The 22,455-nt window shown below is 28.8% G+C and overlaps 2 protein-coding genes across 2 annotated transcripts; both read right to left on the bottom strand.

The window, feature by feature from the left end:
* Positions 1 to 4,465: 4,465 nt before the first annotated feature.
* Positions 4,466 to 13,643, bottom strand: LOC145189572 (solute carrier family 22 member 18-like). The gene is made up of 8 exons (XM_090089256.1): positions 13,444 to 13,643; positions 11,212 to 11,455; positions 11,083 to 11,121; positions 10,795 to 11,001; positions 10,456 to 10,670; positions 5,235 to 5,336; positions 4,918 to 5,050; positions 4,466 to 4,822 (listed from the first exon to the last, which is right to left on the bottom strand). Exons 1-8 carry the CDS (start codon positions 13,579 to 13,581, stop codon positions 4,662 to 4,664), a joined length of 1,239 nt encoding a protein of 412 aa, XP_089945382.1. The 5' UTR covers positions 13,582 to 13,643; the 3' UTR covers positions 4,466 to 4,661.
* Positions 13,644 to 14,787: 1,144 nt separating this feature from the next.
* On the bottom strand, positions 14,788 to 18,549 carry LOC149888287 (uncharacterized). Its single transcript, XM_090089265.1, has 5 exons — positions 18,396 to 18,549; positions 16,598 to 16,645; positions 15,446 to 15,565; positions 15,154 to 15,277; positions 14,788 to 14,989 (listed from the first exon to the last, which is right to left on the bottom strand). Exons 1-5 carry the CDS (start codon positions 18,406 to 18,408, stop codon positions 14,887 to 14,889), a joined length of 408 nt encoding a protein of 135 aa, XP_089945391.1. The 5' UTR covers positions 18,409 to 18,549; the 3' UTR covers positions 14,788 to 14,886.
* Positions 18,550 to 22,455: the final 3,906 nt, after the last annotated feature.

The following is a 22,455-nucleotide window of genomic DNA, read 5'->3' as shown; positions in this document are numbered from 1 at the left end:
TTAAAATTGTGTTTCTTACAATAGCTGTTGCTTAATTTTGTCTTATTAATAATCTCAAAAAAACGATCTCAAAAAAGGTTTAAGATAAGAGACCCTTAAACTAAAAGATTTAAGAGAAAAAATGGTGAAAAGGTAGTTGGTGTTTAGAAGATGCGGTGTATTTTTACTTGTTTATCTTAATACAATCAATATGAGTTGGAAGACTAAACTGAAAAAAGTACTCAACTGACTGAGATCTTTCGAAGACAAACTTTGTTTCTGTAATAATTTATATTAATGACATTTTTAACTAATAAGGTAAATTTTATTAAAAAGAAAAAAAATATCTTAATCATACATTCATTATTAAACAATACAACCCGTTGTAATTTCAACTTATATTTGAGTATCGATTTAAATCATTTCAGAATCTTTAATTTAAAAGGTCAATGAAATTCTTAAGAAAGCGTTTCTAGAAAAAATTTTACGTTGAAGATTACCCTTATTGATTAAATTTTATATATTAAGTTTTGTTAATACGTAATGATAGTCACAATAATAATAATAACAATATGCGTCATGATAGTCACAATATATGATGAACTTCATGCGCTTTGCTCAGCCACTCCTTCTGTTGCAAATGAATTCAAAATTAAACTTTTTAATCTGCATCTTTAACAGAAAAATCCAAGAAAACTATGTTTGTCAGATTAAATAACGAAATAAATCTTTAATTTTACCAAAATCATGCATTTTAGGAATTTCAAAAGTTAATTATTTCAGAAATTTTGAAGTAGCAATTAGTGTAAACAATTGCTACTTTAAGATTTAAAAAGCTGAAGCCTCATAAATCTAATAAATGAAAAAAAGAAATCTCATTAAATGAAAATATTTAAGAAACTTTTTTTTTTCTTACGCGTCATTCAAATTTTAAACGCCACCTACCTTATATGGCGACTTTTCTTCAATGCCTAATTACAAATAAGTTACATAGGTCTTGTGCTTTAGACGATTTTATGTCGCCAAGTTGGTCAAAAGTCCACTTTATCGCAAATGGCATCTTCATGTATTATATTTCAGATAGGCTTTAGAATACTCTGATATCTAATGTTAAAAATCAATGAAGAAAGGAAGTGTTTGGGAATTTAATTAAACTTTTTTTGTAACACATCCGTTCTCAAGTTTAATGGCCGTCTGAGAATTTCTATGTTGAGGAAATTCGAACGTTTTAATTTTATCTGAGATAAAAAAAGAGGCAACAGCACGCGATGAGTTTTATCTCATAAAAATTTTGTAAATGGTTTTTTTTTTTCAACTTAAACACCTCCTTCCTCTTCTTTTGTAGCTGCAAGTGAAGAAAAGGATGATAATATTTTAAAAAATGTGTAAAACATTGTACATTGGAGTAACTTAGAATTTAGTTTTTGAAGTAAAAACCACCAAGAATGTTACAGCTTCTGAAAAACAATCAAATTGCAAATTTCTTGACCCCCAAAAAACCGTCAATCATTCTAAGTCTGCATAAACTTTAAAAATATTAGGAAAGAAATTTTTGGAATCTTTTTATAATGAGGTCAGTAAAGTAATTAATATTCTACCACTAAACAGATTAGATGCCTGGTAAATAGATAAGGTATATGCAATGCAATTTTGTTTATGTAAAATAAGAACCATGCGACCTCTATTCAAACGGTATCTCTTCGATAATACAACTCTTTCCGGATTTAGATATAAAAACTCATTTTTATATAATTCCAGCGTTTTAAATGCAGCGCTTGTGCAGTGTTCACGCGTGCAGCAATTCGTGCGTGAAGTGTTCGTACAATTACGTTTCTTTGGTTTGTTGCACTGCAGTTTTAAAGTGCGATTTGATATTTAAGAGTTGCAGTAAAAGTCCTAAAAATGAATCACAACAGCGATAAAACGAAACGGTCAAGCGAATTAAAGAAATAAAATATCCCAAAATATCTTTTTTCTCACGCTAGATGTTTAAGAGCCTTGGAAAATCATTCGGAAGTATTTTCAAAATCGGAATTTCGGATCTCAACCAATATTTCAAGTGTAAAAAGCATTTCTTATTCTTAGGGTGAAGACTTACATTCAGAATTTCTTAAACTAAAAAAAAATTAGGCAAAGACAAAGCATATCAATTCAAACCGGCGAATTCCAAAGTCATTAAGAGCGTTTGATAGTAAGTATTGCGACATTCATGAACAATATCGATTTTTATGACTTTAAACAGGCGCATTAAACTCGCAATAAATTTCTCTGGATCTTTAAATTTCTATTAGATTAAAAAACGATAAAAAGAAAGACTAGTTTCAAACTCATCGAAAAAAACACAATCAATCGATGTATAAAAAGATATACCACAGTTTTTCAATAAATTTCTCCATTAACTTTCATCAATTTTTATACAGATTTCCGTTAGTTTCTTAAACATAATCAGACATTTTAATGAAAATTTAAGTTTTCTAAGTTCAGCTTCTCATGAAACTTTCACTTTAAAACTGTGCACTATCGCAAAAAACTAAAAAAAAAAAATTATTTGATGCAGAGATTTTTAAAATTATTGATTAATGAGTTTGTTTTGAAATTATTTTTACTTTTAGATGAGGATATGAAAAACATATACGCTTTTAATATGTGCTTATGACGTTATTCTCAATTAAGAGGTAAAAACGCTTAAACCTCGGCGCAGATTTTAATGCAGGATTCAGTTTCACGAATATTGTGTTAAAATTTGTCAGAATTATATCGAAATAAAGTATATAAATTTGGTGTTTCAGTGTTCGACCACAAACCTGCATCTTCATACTTCTATCAGATACCAAATCTGAATTCTGACATTAGGACTGCTTGATGGCTAAGATAAAGACTAAAGTTTTTATTCATAACTATAGTAACATCATCCGATAATATATTAAATGAAATTATATTTTGCATCATGTTTTTGAACTTGATGCAAAAGAAGAAAAAACAATTAAAAAAAAAAAAAAAAAAAATTAAATAAAAAAAAAAAGGTTAATTACTTGGTTCAAGAAAAAGAACTTAAATATTTTTACGTTGATCCACCAATTTTTTTTTTGACATTGCATGTGGGTAGGGAATTCTGCCAGCATACGCTATCTTCAGTCAAAATTTCGAGCAATTATAATAATAAAAGAAATAAAATTACTTTACAACAAACCAGGTTAACGTTCTGTTAACAGGTTAAAGCTTTTAATTATTATTTAGTTTTAACAAAAGTACAAAAAAGGAACTCTGAGAAAAAATTTTTTTCTCTGAAAAGACATTCAGTTGAATTTCTTTGACATTTTTAAATTCACAAATATCAGTCCTTAGTTAATTATGTAAATTTCCTTCAAAACAAAATTATACTAAATATGCTTAGGAGCTTTTAAGGATTTTGCATAAAAATGGTGAGTTATTAAGTAAAAAAGCTACTGAGAATCATATCTCTATGAAGAAGCAAAAATGATTTAAAAGTCATTCGCTGAAATAAGAAACTTGATTTAGCAGTTTCATTTTACGAGAGAATAAAAAAGGGAGATTCAACACATAAAAGCAACTTCGTTTGATAACATGAAGAAGAGAAGTGGAAGAGAAAGTTGTAAACAAATTTATAATTTTCCTAACATAAAAACACAACACTCATTAAATCATGATAAGTTAGAGACAACCAAAGCAAGAAGGACGTCTGTACAACCACAAGAAAAATTAAAAAGTCACACAATTGATTTTAGAGAATTCTGAATTAAGTTTAAAGAGCTGTGAGTTCGTGTTCCAGGTAAAGAACTGCACACACGTTTACTTGGAACACGAACCTACAGTATCGTTTTTTACTATCGTTGGTTTTTCAGGACAATTAAGTCAAACAAAAAGTGGAATTACGGACATCAGACGTTGATCTCGAGTTTTTGGTTATAAAAAAAAAATCTAAATTTTATGGAATACAGTTAATCGAATTTAATACCGATCAATAACAAGATCCTGATTTCAAGTGTATAATTAACACTAAAACATTAAATAATATTTTATTACGTGAACGATAACGACATGCCTGTCACTCAACCAAAAAGCAAATTGCTAATTTGTTAATAAATGAATAATTGTCATCAGGAAAAATTGTTTCTTGTTAAATTTTCGCTTAAAAAAATCATATCAGAATATTTCATAAAATTTCTCGTTATGCGTACGATTGCGTTCAGATTTTTTTAAAAAACAAAAAATGAATCATTTATATTTTCATTATGAAAGTTAAATTATATATCTATATATATATGTATATATAAAAAACAACAAAAAAAAACAAACAAACAAAAGAAAACAAATACGAATTTAGTCAGTAAAACCAATTTTAAAAAAACTTTCGGCCCGCAACTTCTTTACTTTCCCTATAACCTATATTTTAAAAGCAAATTTTTTTATAAGCATCGAAACTCAAGACTTTAACAATCCTCAAAGAATTTCAGAATTAGAAAATCATTGTTAAAATCAACTGGGAGTTAAATTGTTCAACTCAGATATGCTTGTAAGTTTCAATGCTTGAAAACATTTCTATTCCAAAAAAATTTATAAATTAAAAAATTATGTAAAATCTTCCACTCATTTATTAATACATAAATACAAAATAAATAATGTTCAATTTAAATAATTGTTAATGATTTTCACTATTAGATTTAAAAGGAGTCTCGACCATAACAAAACAAATAAAAAGTTAGCAATCCATTAACAAGAAGCCCCAACAGACCAAACACCGGAAACCCAAATATGCTGTATAAAATTCCACCAAGCATGGGAGAAATAGTTCGAACAAACGAGTTAGTAGCCATGGAAAGACCTAGAAAAAAAAAATAAAAAAAAAACAATAAACAGAAAAACTAAGAAATAATCGCACAAAAATCGAAATAACAAAAAAACTGTTTATTCTTCTACCTAGAGCAGCACCTGTATCTTGATGTGAAACTGACTTAGTCACTAAACTTGTTATGATTACAGTGAAGATGGAACCGCTAGTGATCAATGGAATCAACACAATAATAAAAGTATAGATGTTTGTGACAAAAATCTAAAAGAAGATTTGTTATCTTTATGAACATCGAAATTTAGAAAATGTAAACTAAGTTTTTTAAACCAAATTTTTTGCAATAAATATAGAAAAAAAGAAAAAAAAAAAAAAAAAAAAAAATCAATGACAATATTTTCATTTATAAGTAAAATGTTTTGAAGGAAGGGAGTTTACAAACAGTTACCAATAAAAAGTTGCTTATGGCAAGAACAGCAACAGAATATTTTATAAGAACTGACTCTGAAAAACGTTTTGTAAGAGAATCAGTACAAAAACCTTGAACAACCTACAAATAAAAGAAATTAAAAAAAAGTTGAATTGTCAAAATTAAATCACGAGTTAATTTAGTAGTGTAAATAGAGCCATACATAAACAAATTTTTAATTATTAAAGATTGAAAAAACCAAGATTTTAAAAATCTCTATATATTTTGTATGTAGAATTTTTTATTAACCTTATGGCAAATCTTTGCTGCAAGTTACAAATGATTTTAAACTTAATTCTGTTGAAATATATTTAACACCAGAATTATGAAATCATTTCCTGAAACCATCTTAATGTTTGCGTCAGAATCTCAGAAATACTGGAATCAGCAAAGTCAAAGTAGCAAACAAGTAACAAAGCAAGAAAAAAGCTTAACAAAAAGAAAATATGATTCTTATTTTTACAAAGTTAACTTTAGCAACCTCAACACTCAATGAGAATTTCTTGCTGTTTTCATATCACACCTGTCCAAAAATGGTCCCAACCTAAATTGTGAGGACCAAAAAAATGAGTGATTGGACATTAATCTGCAAGGTCCCAGATATCACCAGATGTAAAAATTAAAATCTAATCTCTATAGCCTAAGGAGAAAAACACATTTAAAGTTTTATAACATTTTGCGCTACTGATCACACTTGGAGCCCCATTGTAAATCTATTTTGTTTTTTTTCCACTTTTGGGTTATGGAGTTTTTAAAAAATATCAAAAACTCTTTACATAGATGTGTTGGGTATAACCTGACAAAAAATCAGCTCTCTAACACTTTTGGTTTGTGTACAGGGACCTAAAGTATAGGGTATGGCACTAAAAGCCTCTTTAAAAAGAGACAACGGGTGCTTTACGTTTTTATTCTAACCTTATTATTGACTGAGGAAGTTTCAAAATTTAGTAGAATGAAGCCTTGGCATTTATCTTTCAGGCAAATAAAAATAGAAGCAAGATATCTTTTATCTGTGCAAAGATATAGCTCTTAAAGTAGGAATCTCGTCTTTGAAAAAACGGCCAAAATATAACATCTTTTTGTGGTTTTTATGCTTTTTAAAGATTCAAAGTTACATCAAATAACTAATTTAGTAACAACATCATGTGACTAGTGGATATGGGATTCTATAGTTGTTAGACTTCACATTTGTGTGTACTTTGTCTGCAAAAAGAGTGCTTTTTTTGTCCAAGTTTGTATAAAATATGGGGTTGAAAAAACATAGTTAACGGCATTTTTTCTAATTATTCTGAATTTAAAACACATAAAAAATTTTTTGTTTTAGTTGTTAAACCCACAGGTTTGCTTTGTTGTTTTTATTTAAAATGATTGAACAAGTATTGGAAATACACACCATAATAGCAACTTTTTTAAATTTAATTAAGAAATATATCTTTACTGAAATGTGTTTAAACAAGATATCAAAGATAAGAAAATCCCATTTAAACTTAACATCCCATTGTAAAAACACATACATACAGGCATGAAATGATTTCCTTTAAAAAAAACTACTTTATGATGGTGTTATGATGTTCATTAGTTGTTCTTCAAATTGCTCTTGAGTTTTTTTTATTTGTACTTGCAAAAATATATATATATATTCCTGATTAATTTTTTTGTAAATTTATGATATTTTATGAAAATATAAATAAATTAATATAGTTTATAATATAAACAAAAATTTCAGACAAGAATGAAATTCTAGAAATCACTGTTTAACTGTTTAAAAAAAAAAAGAATTATTTAAAAAATCTAATTTAAAGATGCTTGCTGTTATAGTCAATAACACATTTCAGTAACTGGCTTTCATAACCAGGGTGATCAGGGTTTCTTTTGTACCTAGCCCATTGAGCACTGAAGATTGAATGTAAGGCTTCTGTTGATTGCTCACTAAAAATGCCCAATGCTGTACCCTTTAGAGCAATAAATTCAGGAACATTTTAAGAGTGTTGTTAGCTTTTGGGGTGACTGAAACTAGGAGTCGAAGATGTGAGTTCTTAAAGTCTATGTTGAACATATTCAGCATTTAATGTCCTTCTAAAACAAGAGCTAACAACACTCTTAAAATGATGCAATGTTTTCACAAAACCAAGCATATGGTCTGCCTTTTCTCTTTGAACAATTCTTTGCAAAACATCAATATTCTTCAAAGGCTTATGACAATCATTTCCAACAAACTCTCTATCATGATAAGGTTGTAATTTCAATTTGAGAAGTAATGGCCAATCTTTGCCTTTAGGCCATATCTTTAGCATTGATTTGCAAAGATGATTTACAATTCCAAGTAGAAAATGAAGTTCCATTGGGGGAATAAGCTCAATAACTTGTTTGACATTTTTTTGGTCAAACAATTGGTTATGAACAACATTATAAATCCTTTGCGCACATTTTTCCATTCTCTTTCTCAATTAATGTTTTGTATTGCATCCTAATGGATTTAAAGTTTCTTGGAGTTCTCTGTTCTTTGAGGTCACTAGATTTAACATCACACCAACAGCATGGGTTTTTGCTTGAGTGAGACTGAATCCCACAGATGTTATTGGCTAACTTCATGTCACATGCAATAAAGAAAGGCACATCAATTTTCCCAAATAAACTTAACATTTTTTTGACATTTTCATAAGTTTCTGAAACATTTTCAGCAACAGCAACAAGTAGCTGACAATTGGCACGTTTCTTTCCCATGTTCTACAGTCAGTAAGCTTTTGTCATTTGAGGCTGAACTTGTTTTGATATTTTGACATCCACCATTGGAGGTAACACTCAAGTTAAACTTGAGGAAAGATCCTCCACCATCAATACCAAGTTTGATGAGAGGCGGTGAAGTGATTGCTCTAACTCTGAGAATTGAGTTATAAAAATCCTCTAAACTCTTGCAGTGAACAACCTTCGCCAAATAATCAGTTTTTGTTGATGGCCTTGTAACTGAGATTTTGGAAACTTTGAATAAACTTTTAACCTTTCGACCTGCCATTGTAAAATTTTCCCTAAATTTTGTTTCAACAATTTTTGAATTTGTAGTCTTGTTTAATGTTACAGCCAGTTCTTGCATCTTTTTGTTTGAAAGACCGGTATTGATTTGAACTTGAACTATGTCCAAAGTAGTTAGGGAAGTTCTTGATATGCACTGAGCTCTGGATCTGGAGTGATTGTTAAAGCTTTAACACTTTCTCTGCTCAACCTAATTGTTGGAGAGGATACCTTTTGAGCTATTACAGAGGACACAATTTTTTCAGCAGTTCTTGAATCAGTTGCTATCATTTTCTTTAAGTTTTCAAACTTAGTGGCTTGTGAAAAATTATGTGTTATTCCTCTTTTGACTACACTGAGACAGTTTGAGCATAGTTTATCAAAGCTACTTGATGATTCTTTCAAATCTTGATCAGTTGAAAAAGCGAGCTTTGTAGAATGTCCTTTTAGTTGCCCAACCTGGCAAATTAAATAATTACAAGAATCAAATCCTCTTGTCTGTGGTCTAGTAATCACTTTGTTAAAGTCATGTAGCTTGGGAAGAGGCAAGTTTCTATCTGCTTTACCATGCTTTTGTACCATTGCTCTGCAGGAATTGCATATGCCCAATGGAACTTTATTATCCTTAAAATCATTGGAATTTCCAGAAAAAATATCTAATATTCTTTTCTTGATGAAATCAGAAATATGCTTGTCACATTTTAAAAAACAAAAGAAGCATACAGATTACTGACAATCTTAGAGAGTTTTTCTTTTATATGGCATTTCAGTGTTTAAAAAAACTGATTTTTGAAAAAAATTTCAGTACAAGCTTGTGTTGATAAAAAATCTTTTTAGTTGTTTAGGCTGTTTACTCCTTAAATGTAATTACTTTGATGTTGTGGCTTTTCCCGGAAAATAAGAAACATTTGTTTTCACATTTTTAAATAGAAGAAAAAACTTCGTCAAAGCAATCAAAGCTTTTAGGAGATACTTCAATGCAAGAAAAAAAGCACAAGGTTATTATTTGATTCATATAAAAAAATCTTAATTCTAGCATTAACTTTGAAATTATTTTACAAACTACGAATTAATTTTGAATTTACAATTCTAAAGTAATTTTTACAATATGAAAAAAAGTTTTTATTATATTCAATATTTGTTCAACCATTTTAAACAAAAACAACAAAGCAAACCTGTGGGTTTAACAACTAAAACAAAAAATTTTTTATGTGTTTTAAATTCAGAATAATTAGAAAAAATGCCTCTAACTATGTTTTTTCAACCCCATATTTTATACAAACTTGGACAAAAATAGCACTCTTTTTGCAGACAAAGTACACACAAATGTGAAGTCTAACAACCATAGAATCCCATATCCACTAGTCACATGATGTTGTTACTAAATTAGTTATTTGATGTAACTTTGAATCTTTAAAAAGCATAAAAACCACAAAAAGATGTTATATTTTGGCCGTTTTTTCAAAGACGAGATTCCTACTTTAAGAGCTATATCTTTGCACAGATAAAAGATATCTTGCTTCTATTTTTATTTGCCTGAAAGATAAATGCCAAGGCTTCATTCTACTAAATTTTGAAACTTCTTCAGTCAATAATAAGGTTAGAATAAAAACGTAAAGCACCTGTTGTCTCTTTTTAAAGAGGCTTTTAGTGCCATACCCTATACTTTAGGTCCCTGTACACAAACCAAAAGTGTTAAAGAGCTGATTTTTTGTCAGGTTATACCCAACACATCTATGTAAAGAGTTTTTGATATTTTTTAAAAACTCCATAACCCAAAAGTGGAAAAAAAACAAAATAGATTTACAATGGGGCTCCAAGTGTGATCAGTAGCGCAAAATGCTATAAAACTTTAAATGTGTTTTTCTCCTTAGGCTATAGAGATTAGATTTTAATTTTTACATCTGGTGATATCTGGGACCTTGCAGATTAATGTCCAATCACTCATTTTTTTGGTCCTCACAATTTAGGTTGGGACCATTTTTGGATAGATGTGATATTTTTTTACTTTTACAAACAATTTTTTACAGATGCAAACAAATTTTTTATTCTCTCATGTCTTTTCTTTTGCCTTCATCTTAAGTCTTCAGCTAATTATTGTTCCCTCTATAGTATATACTATACATATATATATAGTTTTTTTATACATAAATAAAAAAAAAAAAAAAGGAAAACTGCTGGAAAAAGTTACCATTCCTGTGATCCCAACAAACGAAAGCACCATTCCATTTTCTTTAGCATTTAAATGAAAATAGTTCATTGCAAAAACAGAAAACATGGCTTGAAACACACCAATTGGAAGACTGGAAACAGCTTTCACAATAAACAAATACATAAAGTTGGGTAGTTTGAAGATGCTAATGTACTTATTCATGTCAAAAACAGAGTCACCTGAGGTTAAGCACTCTAAAAAAGATAATTATCATTTAATCAAAAAAATTAATCAATTAAATAAATATGCATTTGAAACAAGGAATAGAGTATATAAAAGCAATTATAATGAATGTTATCAAATAAAATAAAATTTAACCTTTTTTGAAACTTTGCTGACTAAACTCCTTGAGGTTATTTGGTACAAAAATAACAGTAATAACTACCATGGCAATAGATCCTATCATAGCAGCAAAAGCTGCTGCTTGTTCACTAAACATATCAGTTAACTGACCACCTAAAAGGGGTCCAAGGACCATTCCAACACCATAAGAAATACCTAATCGCCCAATCCCTGCTGCTCTTTCTAGTAAAATAAATTTCATGTAGCATAAGAACAATTTATAAAATTCTTTTTTATTGAAACAATTAATATTTATAATATTACCTTCATTAGAAGTGATATCAGTGATGACCATCTGTGATCCTAGTGATACAAGGAAACAGAGGATTTAAATACACATCCTTATTGTGTTTTAATTTTTGGATTTCATCTACATATGCAAAAAAATAATACCTTGCATAGTATGCATAGCTACAGATACCAAACGAGACAAAAATAGTAAAGGTACAGAAGATGCAACAGTCATTAAGCCATATGTGGACACAGAAGAAAGTGCAGCAAGTATTAAAGCGTATTTGCCACCAAATAAATCTCCAAATCTACCAAAAAATGGTCCCCCACACAGCTGTACAAAAGCAAATACTGATTGTAGATACCCAAACATTGTGGTGTCAACACCTAACTTTCTTGTTAAATACTATACAAAAAAAGATAATACAAAAAAATAAAAATGAAATAGCAAAAAAAAAAACAAAAACAAAAATCCCTTGATGCTTACTAATGCAGCATTTAAAATACATATGAAAAGTAGGGTTATGACTTCTTAATTTTTTTAAAATTTTTTTTTCCCAAACACTACATTAGATGAACTTTTGCCTGTATGTTAGTTTTGGGTGTTACTTTCCATTGGCCATGTGAAAACATCTCAAACCCATATCACTTGTTACGTGATACTTATTACTGTAAACACTTGTAATTTAATACTCATTTCTCATTGAATGTATTGTATTATATTTTCAGATTTAAATAATTACCTCTTGGTAATAAGCAAATAAAAATAGACGCACAATTAAACACCAACTATAAAATATCATCAAAGAAATAAAAAGAAAACATTCATGAGATGATGTACAAAACGCCTTCAGACAGAGACATTGTTGGTAGATTTATAGGACAGTAGTATGAAGTAAAAGAACAAGCTGACACTGTAAAGAAAACTTTTGAGGAGTTGCTTTGGGAGAAGCCATGCTTATCTTTTGTTTTTAAGCAGCAGGTTTTAGCAAAGGCTGACAAGCTCATAAAAATACTTGAAAAATATAGAAAGCAACCAAATAAAAAACATTAAAAAATCAACCTCATTTCTTTGATATTACAAAATTGAGCGGAAAAAACTTAACAGGAAACCAATTGAATCAGGTGGAAGAGTGGGATACACAACTGAGCAAGTAGCTTCCATGTCAACAATATATCCTTCAAAGCAGCCTAGATGTCCATTGGAACCATCAACAAAACAATTGCAAGTTTTGGTACTAATGCTCTTCAGCATTGATTATATTGATTACAGTTTGTTTGATCAGCAACCATTCTGGTGTCAAAAATGTCTTGTCAACAAAGGAAAAGATCAACTATTCTTCAACAAGTATTAGATGTAACAGAAATGTCACAATCAGGAATTTGTTGTTAAATGATAAAAGATGAAGACTAAGTCAAAGTACTGCTGAAAAAACCTATCACTGAAAGGAATTCTGCTTGAATACAGAAAGAGAAATAACAAGAAGAGAAATGACAATAAAGAAAATCAGATTGCCTGTCTGAAAGATTCAGCAAGAACTCTCAAATTTGGTATTTTGGCTTGTGACAGCAGATCAGCTGAGAGTACCTTCATCACACTGCAAGCTCTACTGGATGGAATACAATGCACAGAGGAGTGTTAAAATGATTTTTTCTAATACCACAGTAGTCAATACAGGTTACAAAAATGGTGATGTGACTAACTCCAGAGACTGTTCAGATAAAAGGGCCAAGATGAGCCTTGGTTTATTGGTTATCCACCAACAAACCAAAGCTCATCTTGAACACCATGTTGTCAATATGTTCTTCATCACTTCATTCTTTGTTTCCAATGGATTCACAGTCATCTAACATCAATTATCAGTTCATTAAAGACATTTTGGTAGGATTAAAGAAATTTTGGCAGAACTTACAAAAATGTTATTCTGGCAAAGAAAAAATAAAATTTTATGAAACCAAGAGTAGAGGGATGTTTTCAGGTTTCTTTTTGAACTCTGTGAAGGATATGATATCTACAAAGTGGGAAAATATTCTCAAATGCTGTGGGATTAGCTGAGAAATATCTTAACAGCATGTTCATAAATAGTAATTCAGAAACTTAAAACCTTTTTGATTAATTACTGTATGCTATGTGATCAATTTTTTATAATAAATGACATAAAAACAGCAGAATATTCCTATGATAATTCTGTGTACTACAACAATTGTAGATGTTAGAGTTTTAAACAAAATGAAAATTTTTTCTGAAAATTGTAAGCAAAAATTCATCATTTACCATCACAGGAGCTTAAATTTGGAAAATATCTTAACCCTAATGAACAATTACTTGTTAAAGAAATCTTAATAATTCTGCAACATTTCTACAAAGTAATTTAAACATTAACCATGACTTACAGGCATTACTCCAATTTGTATCCAAAAGCATGTGGCATACAAGAATACAGTGAAATGTGTTGCATAAAGTATTTTTTTAACATCTTTTGAGCGAGGTGGAGAGGGAGCAGGTAAAATCTCTGAACTTCTTCTCCTCATTTTTTAAACTTTTAATTATAAAAACTAAATTAAGTGAGAAAATATAGTTTTATGTTAATATTATAAATATAAATATATATGAAGCATTTTTTTCCAAACAGCATTAAGTAACAAAATTTTGAAAAGATAAACATTGATCCTTATGAATTTTGAGTCAAGAACTTTAATGGATTCGGTTGAAAAACATTTTAATGGATTTGGTTGAAAAACATTTCAATCCAATGGAAAATTACACACTATTTTAACTTTTTTTCCAAAACGCATTGAATTCATATAAAAATTATGAAATAAAAAGAAAACAAAAAAAAAATAAAGAAATAAATATTTAAATAGTGCATTCTTTTTTATGCAAGCTTTTTTCATCTTACTTGAACTGAATTTAGATTGTTGCAAATTTTGGCTGAAATATTTTTTTCATATGATTCCTGGTTTTAGTTTCAGAATATAAAATTTAGGTGGAGCTGGAAATAATCTTTGTCAGACCAAAATAGCTTTTGTTAGGTTCAAATTTGGTTAGAAAAGTTTAAACTTGATTCTTTTTCATTAATCTTTTGCTTAAAAGAACTGCTTGGCAGGCTCGCTATCAATTAGTTGGAAAGGCCATTAAACACTGAAGAAATCATGCTGTTCTCTAGACTTTTTTTGTAGCTGTATTAGTTGATTTCATCTGTAAATGGTGGTAGGAGTTTTGATAGAACAAAGCAGTTACTAAACTTCTTAGATTTTGTTTGTTTTTCTGTGCTTTTCCTGTTTGTTACTATAAAGCCACTTTCATTACTAAAAATATTTGCTTTGGCAATTCACTCATCATTCTTAATCCTAAATAAAATGTTTCTGTACTGAATTTTTAAAAAAACTTTTTTCATAGTTTATCTTAAAGATTCAAACCTCCAATAACTTACCCTTTGGGTTGGGATAATATTGGCAAAAATAAATTTTAGCATTTTTACAGAAATTCTCCGTGTCATTAACAGTTTTATTTCTATCTTATTTTATCTTTTATTCATATCATATATTGCACCTCTTTTTTTTCCCCATTAGTTAAAAAACATTTTTCCTTGATTACTTTGCATCTCAGAACTCTTACTTTTAATAAATATATATAAAGCATGAGTTCTGAAAGATGCTCTTTCTTTCTAAAATTTATTGTCTTAAAAATAAGTTGTATCTTATATATAAAAGTAATTTAAACCACAAAGCAAAAGATAACACAAATAAACTTTAATGATAAATAAAAACCTATATACATTTATCTTTTTGTTATTTTATCTTGCGCTTACAATATATGCATTTTTGTTGTGATTTTTACATATGTAGTTTGAATTGAAAACCATTTCCTTTATCTTTATTTCGCTCAGCAAGCCACATCTTTCCTTTGCAATCAGTATAAATTCCATTTCCTACCAATCTAAATCAAATTATAAATACATTTGTCCTTTACACTCACACATAACAAAGAAAATAATTTATTTTTATCTTGAAACATAAACTCTGTCTTATTTTTCTTAAATTCGTTTAGTTCTGTAAACAGATTCACAGAACTAGTTCATAGATTTTGAATACACTTATTACCTATTTTTCTGAAATAAACCTTCATATGAGGAACCATCTCTAAGCTTGTATTTTCCATCGCCATGCATAGAATTGTCAACAAATATACCTATAAACATTGCTCCTGATGGAAAGGACACCTCCCCTAAAACAATATCATTGTAACTAGCAAATTTCTATCAACTTTATGTTGGGATATAAATTTAGTCATTTATACAATTAGTTAAAGCTTAATGAAATAGAACTTTGTAGTAGTTTTTTGTATCTATACATTCTTAGCTAAAAAATATTTTTTTACAATGTGAATCTATACCTTTTCCATTCAGTTTATCATTAGACCATGAACCTTTGCAGTTTAAACCTTGCACTGTTATATTCTCACCTGTTCCTTGTCTGATAAGAGATCCATCACTTCGACAAGTATATTCACCAACTAAAAGTTTATTTTAAATAAAAGTGGACAGAGATAAAAGTGATTTATCATTTTCTTCATGAAAACTAGATTTCTCAGACATTGTTACCAAAGCAAAAATAAACATTCCTTTGCATCACTAAAACCTGATGAAAAGGTTCACTACAAATTCCATCTCAAGTATTCTAGTTCTATAAGTCATGTCTTGAGTACGCTCTGCTATTGCTAAACAAATTAACAAAAATAGAATAAAGCATATAAAAATTTTTATTATCTTAAATATTTAACAATTCACCCTTCCAGTGAAATTTTTTGTGAAATGGAACTCTTGTTAGGGTTCAACAATTTGATCAGCTCCTTGAACGTTTACCAACAGCACACATTAAAAAATAGAAAAGCAGTAACAAAAAATACTTTAAAAATGTTTCACTGGTGTATTTTCTTAGCATTAAGATGTAAAACAAATTATTGATACTGGGATCAGAAAAGAAGGTTCTTAGGGCTTTCATGAACTTTAACATTTTTATTGAACTTTTTATCGCACTGTATGAACATAAATGATAGATTCTCATTATTTGAGATTGCTCAGGCTTTTTTTTCACATTTATCTAGGATTGCCAGAAGTAATAAAAAGTGAATGCATCAATATTTATTACTTCTGCATCCCTTTTTACTCAATTATTTTTTCACACACTTTGGTCCCTGGTTTTGTATCTGTCTTTTGTTTGTGATGATCCTGGTACTCAGATCTTTTTTCTTTAATGCATTTTTCATGTTTCTGAGTCTAGAACTTTTCCTTATAATTACTAATAAAATCTAAATAAGAAAACTTTTAAATATTTTACATTGTCAACTTCATTATTTTTTAAAACAACTGGCACTACTTAAAAAGAAAAAATTGTTTATTTAAAATCGCGAAAAAAAACTAATAAAAGTTTAAACAATAAAAATCAGAGCACTCTAAATAAAACTCACAATTATAATAAAATATAATTAATAATTATAAGTAATAATTTATTTTACCTAAAAATCTAATTTAAAAAATGTATTTACCATATTTATTGCCATTTGGGAAAACAAAAACACCACTTTTGATAATTCCTAAAGTAAATGAAGTTGTTTTTAAATCTAAAATACATAAAAGCATATATTCATATTAGGGTTTCCAAAATATTCTAAAAAACTGTTACACCTAAAATGTTTCTCTGAGGTAAAAATTAGACAATGTGTAAAAGTATAACCTAATGAAACAAGTTTTTTAAGCCCCAAAGGTTTTAAGTTGTTAACATTTTGATATTCAAATTATTAGATCTGCCAAACATGAAAATTCTAAAAACATAATTAATTTAATGTTTCTTAGAAAAATTTAATCTCAGCTACTTTCAAAATGGCTTTGCAGTTATGTATTTTTGGTAAATAATTAATTTAGAAATGTTAAATCTTGTATGATTTTGTTTGTTATTTTATGCTTAATGTAAAATTATTTTTACATATTTTCAAGTGCACCAGATAAATAAAAACATTTGTAAAAGATTGATTAAAAACTATAATTTAGATTAAAAACTACAATTTAGATTAAAAACTATAATTTAGATTAAAACATTAATTGTACAAATCTTGCTACCTTTTTTTTAGAAATATGATCAGCTCAATAAATATCAGAAGCAAAAACAAAATTTGATAAATAGTATATCCATGTTAATCTATTTCTGCTAATTAACATCCTTCTGACTAAAATGTCATGAAAAACCTTAATTTTTACCACAAATTTGCAAAACCTATCAGTTTGAGTTCTGAACTAGTTTATGCTCAGCTTTTGCCATTTTCAGTTAAACCTCAACTACATTTTCTTCAAGAAAAAAAAAGATTATTTTACTAATTATAAAAGATAAGTTGAATTAAAAACAATTCTGTTTAGGCTTTTGACATCAGTCAAAAGCTAAAAGTAATTTTCTTAAACAAAAAGTGAAGAAAACAATTTCTAAAGCTATAACAAAACTCAACATCAATTGAATTTGATGACTAAAAAGCTTGCTGCTCATGAGATGAGATCGCTAAATGCAATAAAAAATTTGTTAATAAGGTGCCAAGTCAATAATAGCAGATGGAGAACCAAGAAGAGTTTGCTATTGAAAACTAATGACAAATCTGATAAAGAAACCATTATCACTTTATTGAATTTAGTAAAAGTATCCGTCATCCCACCGAAAATAATGGCTTTATACATTTTTTACAAACATTGATTCCAATTTTAATGCTATTTCTGTAGACAACTGGCTTGTCATCATTAGTGGTAAATTCATTTTTGGTTACAAACTTTGTTTGGATCCATAATTGTACAGGGCAAAATATCATTGTGATTTAACATTTACATGTTGCTTTCACAAATCAAGGAGGAGAAAATTAAATATTTGCTGCATGTTTTGGAGTAACACAGAAAAAACTCTGGGATAGACTTTCTAAAATTTAAAGTCAGTTTATTTAGCTATAATTTTTAATTTAACATAACTATTGATAGCTCTTAAACAGTTTATTGCTAACAACTCACTGTTTAAATATTGAGACGTGATTTTTAACTGTTTAACACAAAATTTCAATAAATGTTTAATTTCACATTCATATTTGCACGAGAGTATAAAACATTTAAAAAGTCTTCGAGGAACTCCTAATTCTTACTTAAATGTGCTGAATTTTTTCAGGTCACTACTGTTATAGAGACATGGCTAAAAAAGAGAAACTTAAATAATGTATGCACATTAGGTACTTATTAGGGTTATAATTTTTATCTTCCCAATAGGCTTAAGTTTAAAATTTGGATTGTTTATAGATCTAACAGGTAACTTAAACTTACCTATATCAGACATTTCACCGTGAACAGTTTAAAGAACTGTTAAATATCTATTCCGATATTTAATAGAAGCTGGCATCAAAATTATTGTATGCCTAATTAAACGGACGCTATAGAGACAGATAATGTAAACTAAACTACGGCCAATATCAACGAGTTAATGGATTCCATCGAAGATTTAAATGATGAAAATTACGACTTGACGTTGTGTTTTTGACATTGTCTTACTATGATACTATAACCACTTTTGTTATATCAACTCAAAAAAACTTTCAGACTTAAAATCTTCATTGGCACTTTTTACTTTTTTAGAAATCATATTTTATACATCTTATATAAATCATATCTTATAAATTAGTTTAATATTGATGGTCTAAGTAACCACAATCAATGCCGTCTTAATGCATCATCAAAGTAGGCTGCATCCAAGGGTTCCCGATTACAGAACCCCCTAAGATTGTTAATCCTTTTCTTATATGATATCTTTTCACATGAGAAAATCAATCATAATTTGAATTTCTAGTGAACATTCTAACAATGTTAAATGTTGAAATATAAGATCATTGATCGAGACAGATTTTTATCTTGTACAAATTTAGAAAAAGATTTAAATCAAAATGAATTCTTTTTTTTCAACGCCTACAACTTAAAAACTATATTTCATACGATGAACATTCATTTAATAAAGTTATTCCACAAGTAAGAACTTAGAACCAACTTTTCCAAATATCGAAATTTCCTTAAGAATTCTACTTTCGATGATGGTCTAAAGTTACGCTGACGGGCGATATTACTAGAAAGATTTAAATGTCTGTTCTTAAATGTCGACTAAATTAACTTAAGATTAAATGTCAAAAAAAGCCTGTTCTTAATGTCTATTGAATCCTATATTCTTCTCAACATTTATTTTGATGATTTTCATTAATGAGTTTTGAAGAAAAATAGCACGAGAAATTCAAATGTGAATTTAGCAATTTTTAAAAATTTAGAAAAAAAGATAAAAATGAAATATAGCTATAAATAAAAGTCAAACAGACTTTGAGTTCTAGCCTACGGCCCTCAATAGCCTCAAGACGGCCCTGACCATAGATCGTAGTAGAATGGACCAAATAATTTTTATTGGTTGCGGTAACTTTGAACAACGCTTATGCCTCTACTAACACAGAGGTTTTTATAAAAATTTAGGTGGGACTAATAAGTCCCGTCAGGCTTTACGGGCTAATATTTTTAAAGCATGTATTGCTCGATTTATGGCGTAGACCGAAAATCAAAGAAATGGTGGCACCGAATATTTTTTGGGGTTCTTTAGCGTACTTTATGTAATGCTTATGTGGTCTATAAAATTTAAGTGGTAAAAAAATTACATCAATGCAGTTTAAAAGATCAGTCGCACAATCGTTAATAATACTTAGCAGACTACCCAAAATAGGACGCCCAATGTTATCACCTTCTTTATCAACAAAAAAACGCCGAAATTCTAATCATTCAATACCTTTGTCAATTAGAGGAGAAGATCAAGGCATTCATTGACCTTTTTATGAAACTAACCTTGGAAGATGTGAAGTATGCTCAAAAGAAAAGGTTGAGTCAAGACCACATTTTAAATCCACTACTTAAAAGGTTTTTTTGTGCATAAATGAAAAAAAAAAAGTTTTTCGAAATATCATAGCATTTAAATAAAATATGTTTAATAACAAACACTTTGTTTTTTCTTTATATAACTAAAAATTTTTTTTTAAAAAAAGTTTTTATGGCCTGACGGGACATATTGGTCACACTTCAGTTTCCATAGTAACAATCACTCCGATATATTGAAAAAATGTGTATTGTCTATTACTGGACCCTAATTAGTATATTTCAATTGTATATTTTATTAAACACCAGCGTTTTCCACCCTTCGGCTTTAAAGGGTTAAGCTATGATAACTTATTTATGTAGAGTTCTGAGTCATTTTGAAGATTAAGTAGCCTAGTGGCAAGATAAATGGGGCAAGATGAACGGGGCAAGATGACTCGTTTGCCGTTTCGCCAAAGTACATGTTTTACCATAAACCAGTACTGTAATAACTTTTGTGTAGCTCAGTCATTATTACATTGCTTTATTATGCATTAAAATATTTTGTTTGACATTTGTTTTATTTTGTTGAGTTGGAACTTGCTATGAACTGATTAGCAGACTTTTTTTTGCATAGCCCTATATAAATATATAGTTTAATTGTTTAAAAAATTACATAACCGTTTGTATTACATATCTTATTAACTACAATTTATAATATCGGGTTATTTGAGAAGGTAATAGTATAATGGAATTTACTTTATTTAAACTCGCTATCTTGCCCCGCATACGGGGCAAGATGATAGTTTGAGTTAACTTTGGTTAATGAAATTAGGGTCAATGACATCCTCATTTTTGGCAGTCATCATGAAAAAAAATCAAACTGTTCACTTTATTACTTGCTTACGTACGAATCAAAGATTCTAAAGTCATAAATCAAAGTTATGATTCCTACAAAAAGAAGTTAAGAAAGGGCGCCTTACGTTTTGTTTTTACTATTTTAGTTTTTTGGTTTTACTTCAAAAATAAAAGAGTAAAAACAATTTAGTTATTATTCTAATTTAACCCATGATAAGTTGGAGTAAATAGTTTATTTTATCATTCAAAAATTTTGCACTGCGTCAACAATATATTGACTTCAACAACTAACATATAAACAATTTATCAATTTTACGTTGCAAATTCAACAACACTCGGTTTCAACATTTTAACATATTCTGAGTGGTTTTGTCGTCCCTTAAACCTAGTTGTTTTTTTTTTTAAACTCACGATGAATGAATCTAAACCCGTTATTGGTACTTTTAAAGAAAGGTATTATATTTTTTAATGCGATATAAACTTTCCAGAATATATTCAAAAAAACGTTCCAGAGTAGTTTTTTCCATTTTCCATTAAATTAGCATAAGAGTGTAGAATTCCGTAACTGCAATCTCATTTTCAGCATTTACTTATACACCTTAGGTGCTTCGTTACCTAAAACCTTTTTAAACATTCAACTTATGAAAAAAAATCAAGTTTACCTTAATCAGAAATATCCCGAACAAGAACATCTTATCCATGAGTCTGCTAGGGTTTTTGCCATTAAAGCCAATGCCATGGTAGCCTCTAAAAATTCCATAACTGGAGTTTAACCATTGTTTAAGACCAGGTCATTGTTTTAAAAAAATTTTGACGACAGAAGCAGAAAAGAAGGAAGACGGAGTTTTACAGAGAGGTAAAAAGAGAGTTTTAAAGGGAAGAAAAAAAAAAAGAAAAAGAAGAACCAATTTTTGATAAACAGAAGAAGTAAAGAATAAAACATAAGTCAGAAGAAATATTGATTTAAGTAAACGGAAAATTTGTCCGTTTCAAATAAAGAAGAAGAAGAAGAGATATTCGTATATAAAAAAAAAGAGTTCAATTTATAAAAAAAAAAGAGGAGTAATTTATAAAATCCAGCATCGAACGCTACAAGTAGAGTAAGAGAGTATTATTTGTATCTTATAAACGTAATGAATAAAAGAGTGCTAACTCTTATACACTAATAGAACGTTTATTGAGATATATTGTATAAAAGAGTATACTGAAGACGGTGAACAAAACCTCAGTTCTTTAACAATTTAACCTAAGTTATTCCGAAGACCTCACCCTTTCCTAACCAAACAATCCCCAGACCATCAACCTGAATCCCAACCTCCACATTACCTTCTATTTAGCCCTTCATATTACTAACACACTGATAAAACATTTAAACAAAAACACCGCCCTCACACTACTCTAACACTCCCTCTGTAAAAGCAACAATAGAATAACTCTTAACTTCAGCATCGTTGTGGTCTGAATGGTTGATAGTTTTATTAGGCAAATGAATAAAAAAAATAATGACCTTCAAAAAACCTAAAACAAAACCTTTATCAGCTCTTACAGCTGTAAAAAGATAGTCAATATTTTTTTCAGTGATTATAACTTTAATAAATTCACCAATCAATTAATGGTTTATGTCTTTTACATAAACCATTAATTGATTTAC

This window comes from Hydra viridissima, unplaced genomic scaffold (genome assembly GCF_058129835.1).
Source record: "Hydra viridissima isolate aposymbiotic clone 2 unplaced genomic scaffold, HvirCarnegie_v1 scaffold_5, whole genome shotgun sequence".
Classification (NCBI taxonomy): domain Eukaryota; kingdom Metazoa; phylum Cnidaria; class Hydrozoa; order Anthoathecata; family Hydridae; genus Hydra; species Hydra viridissima.
This window is presented reverse-complemented; position numbering and strand designations above follow the sequence as displayed.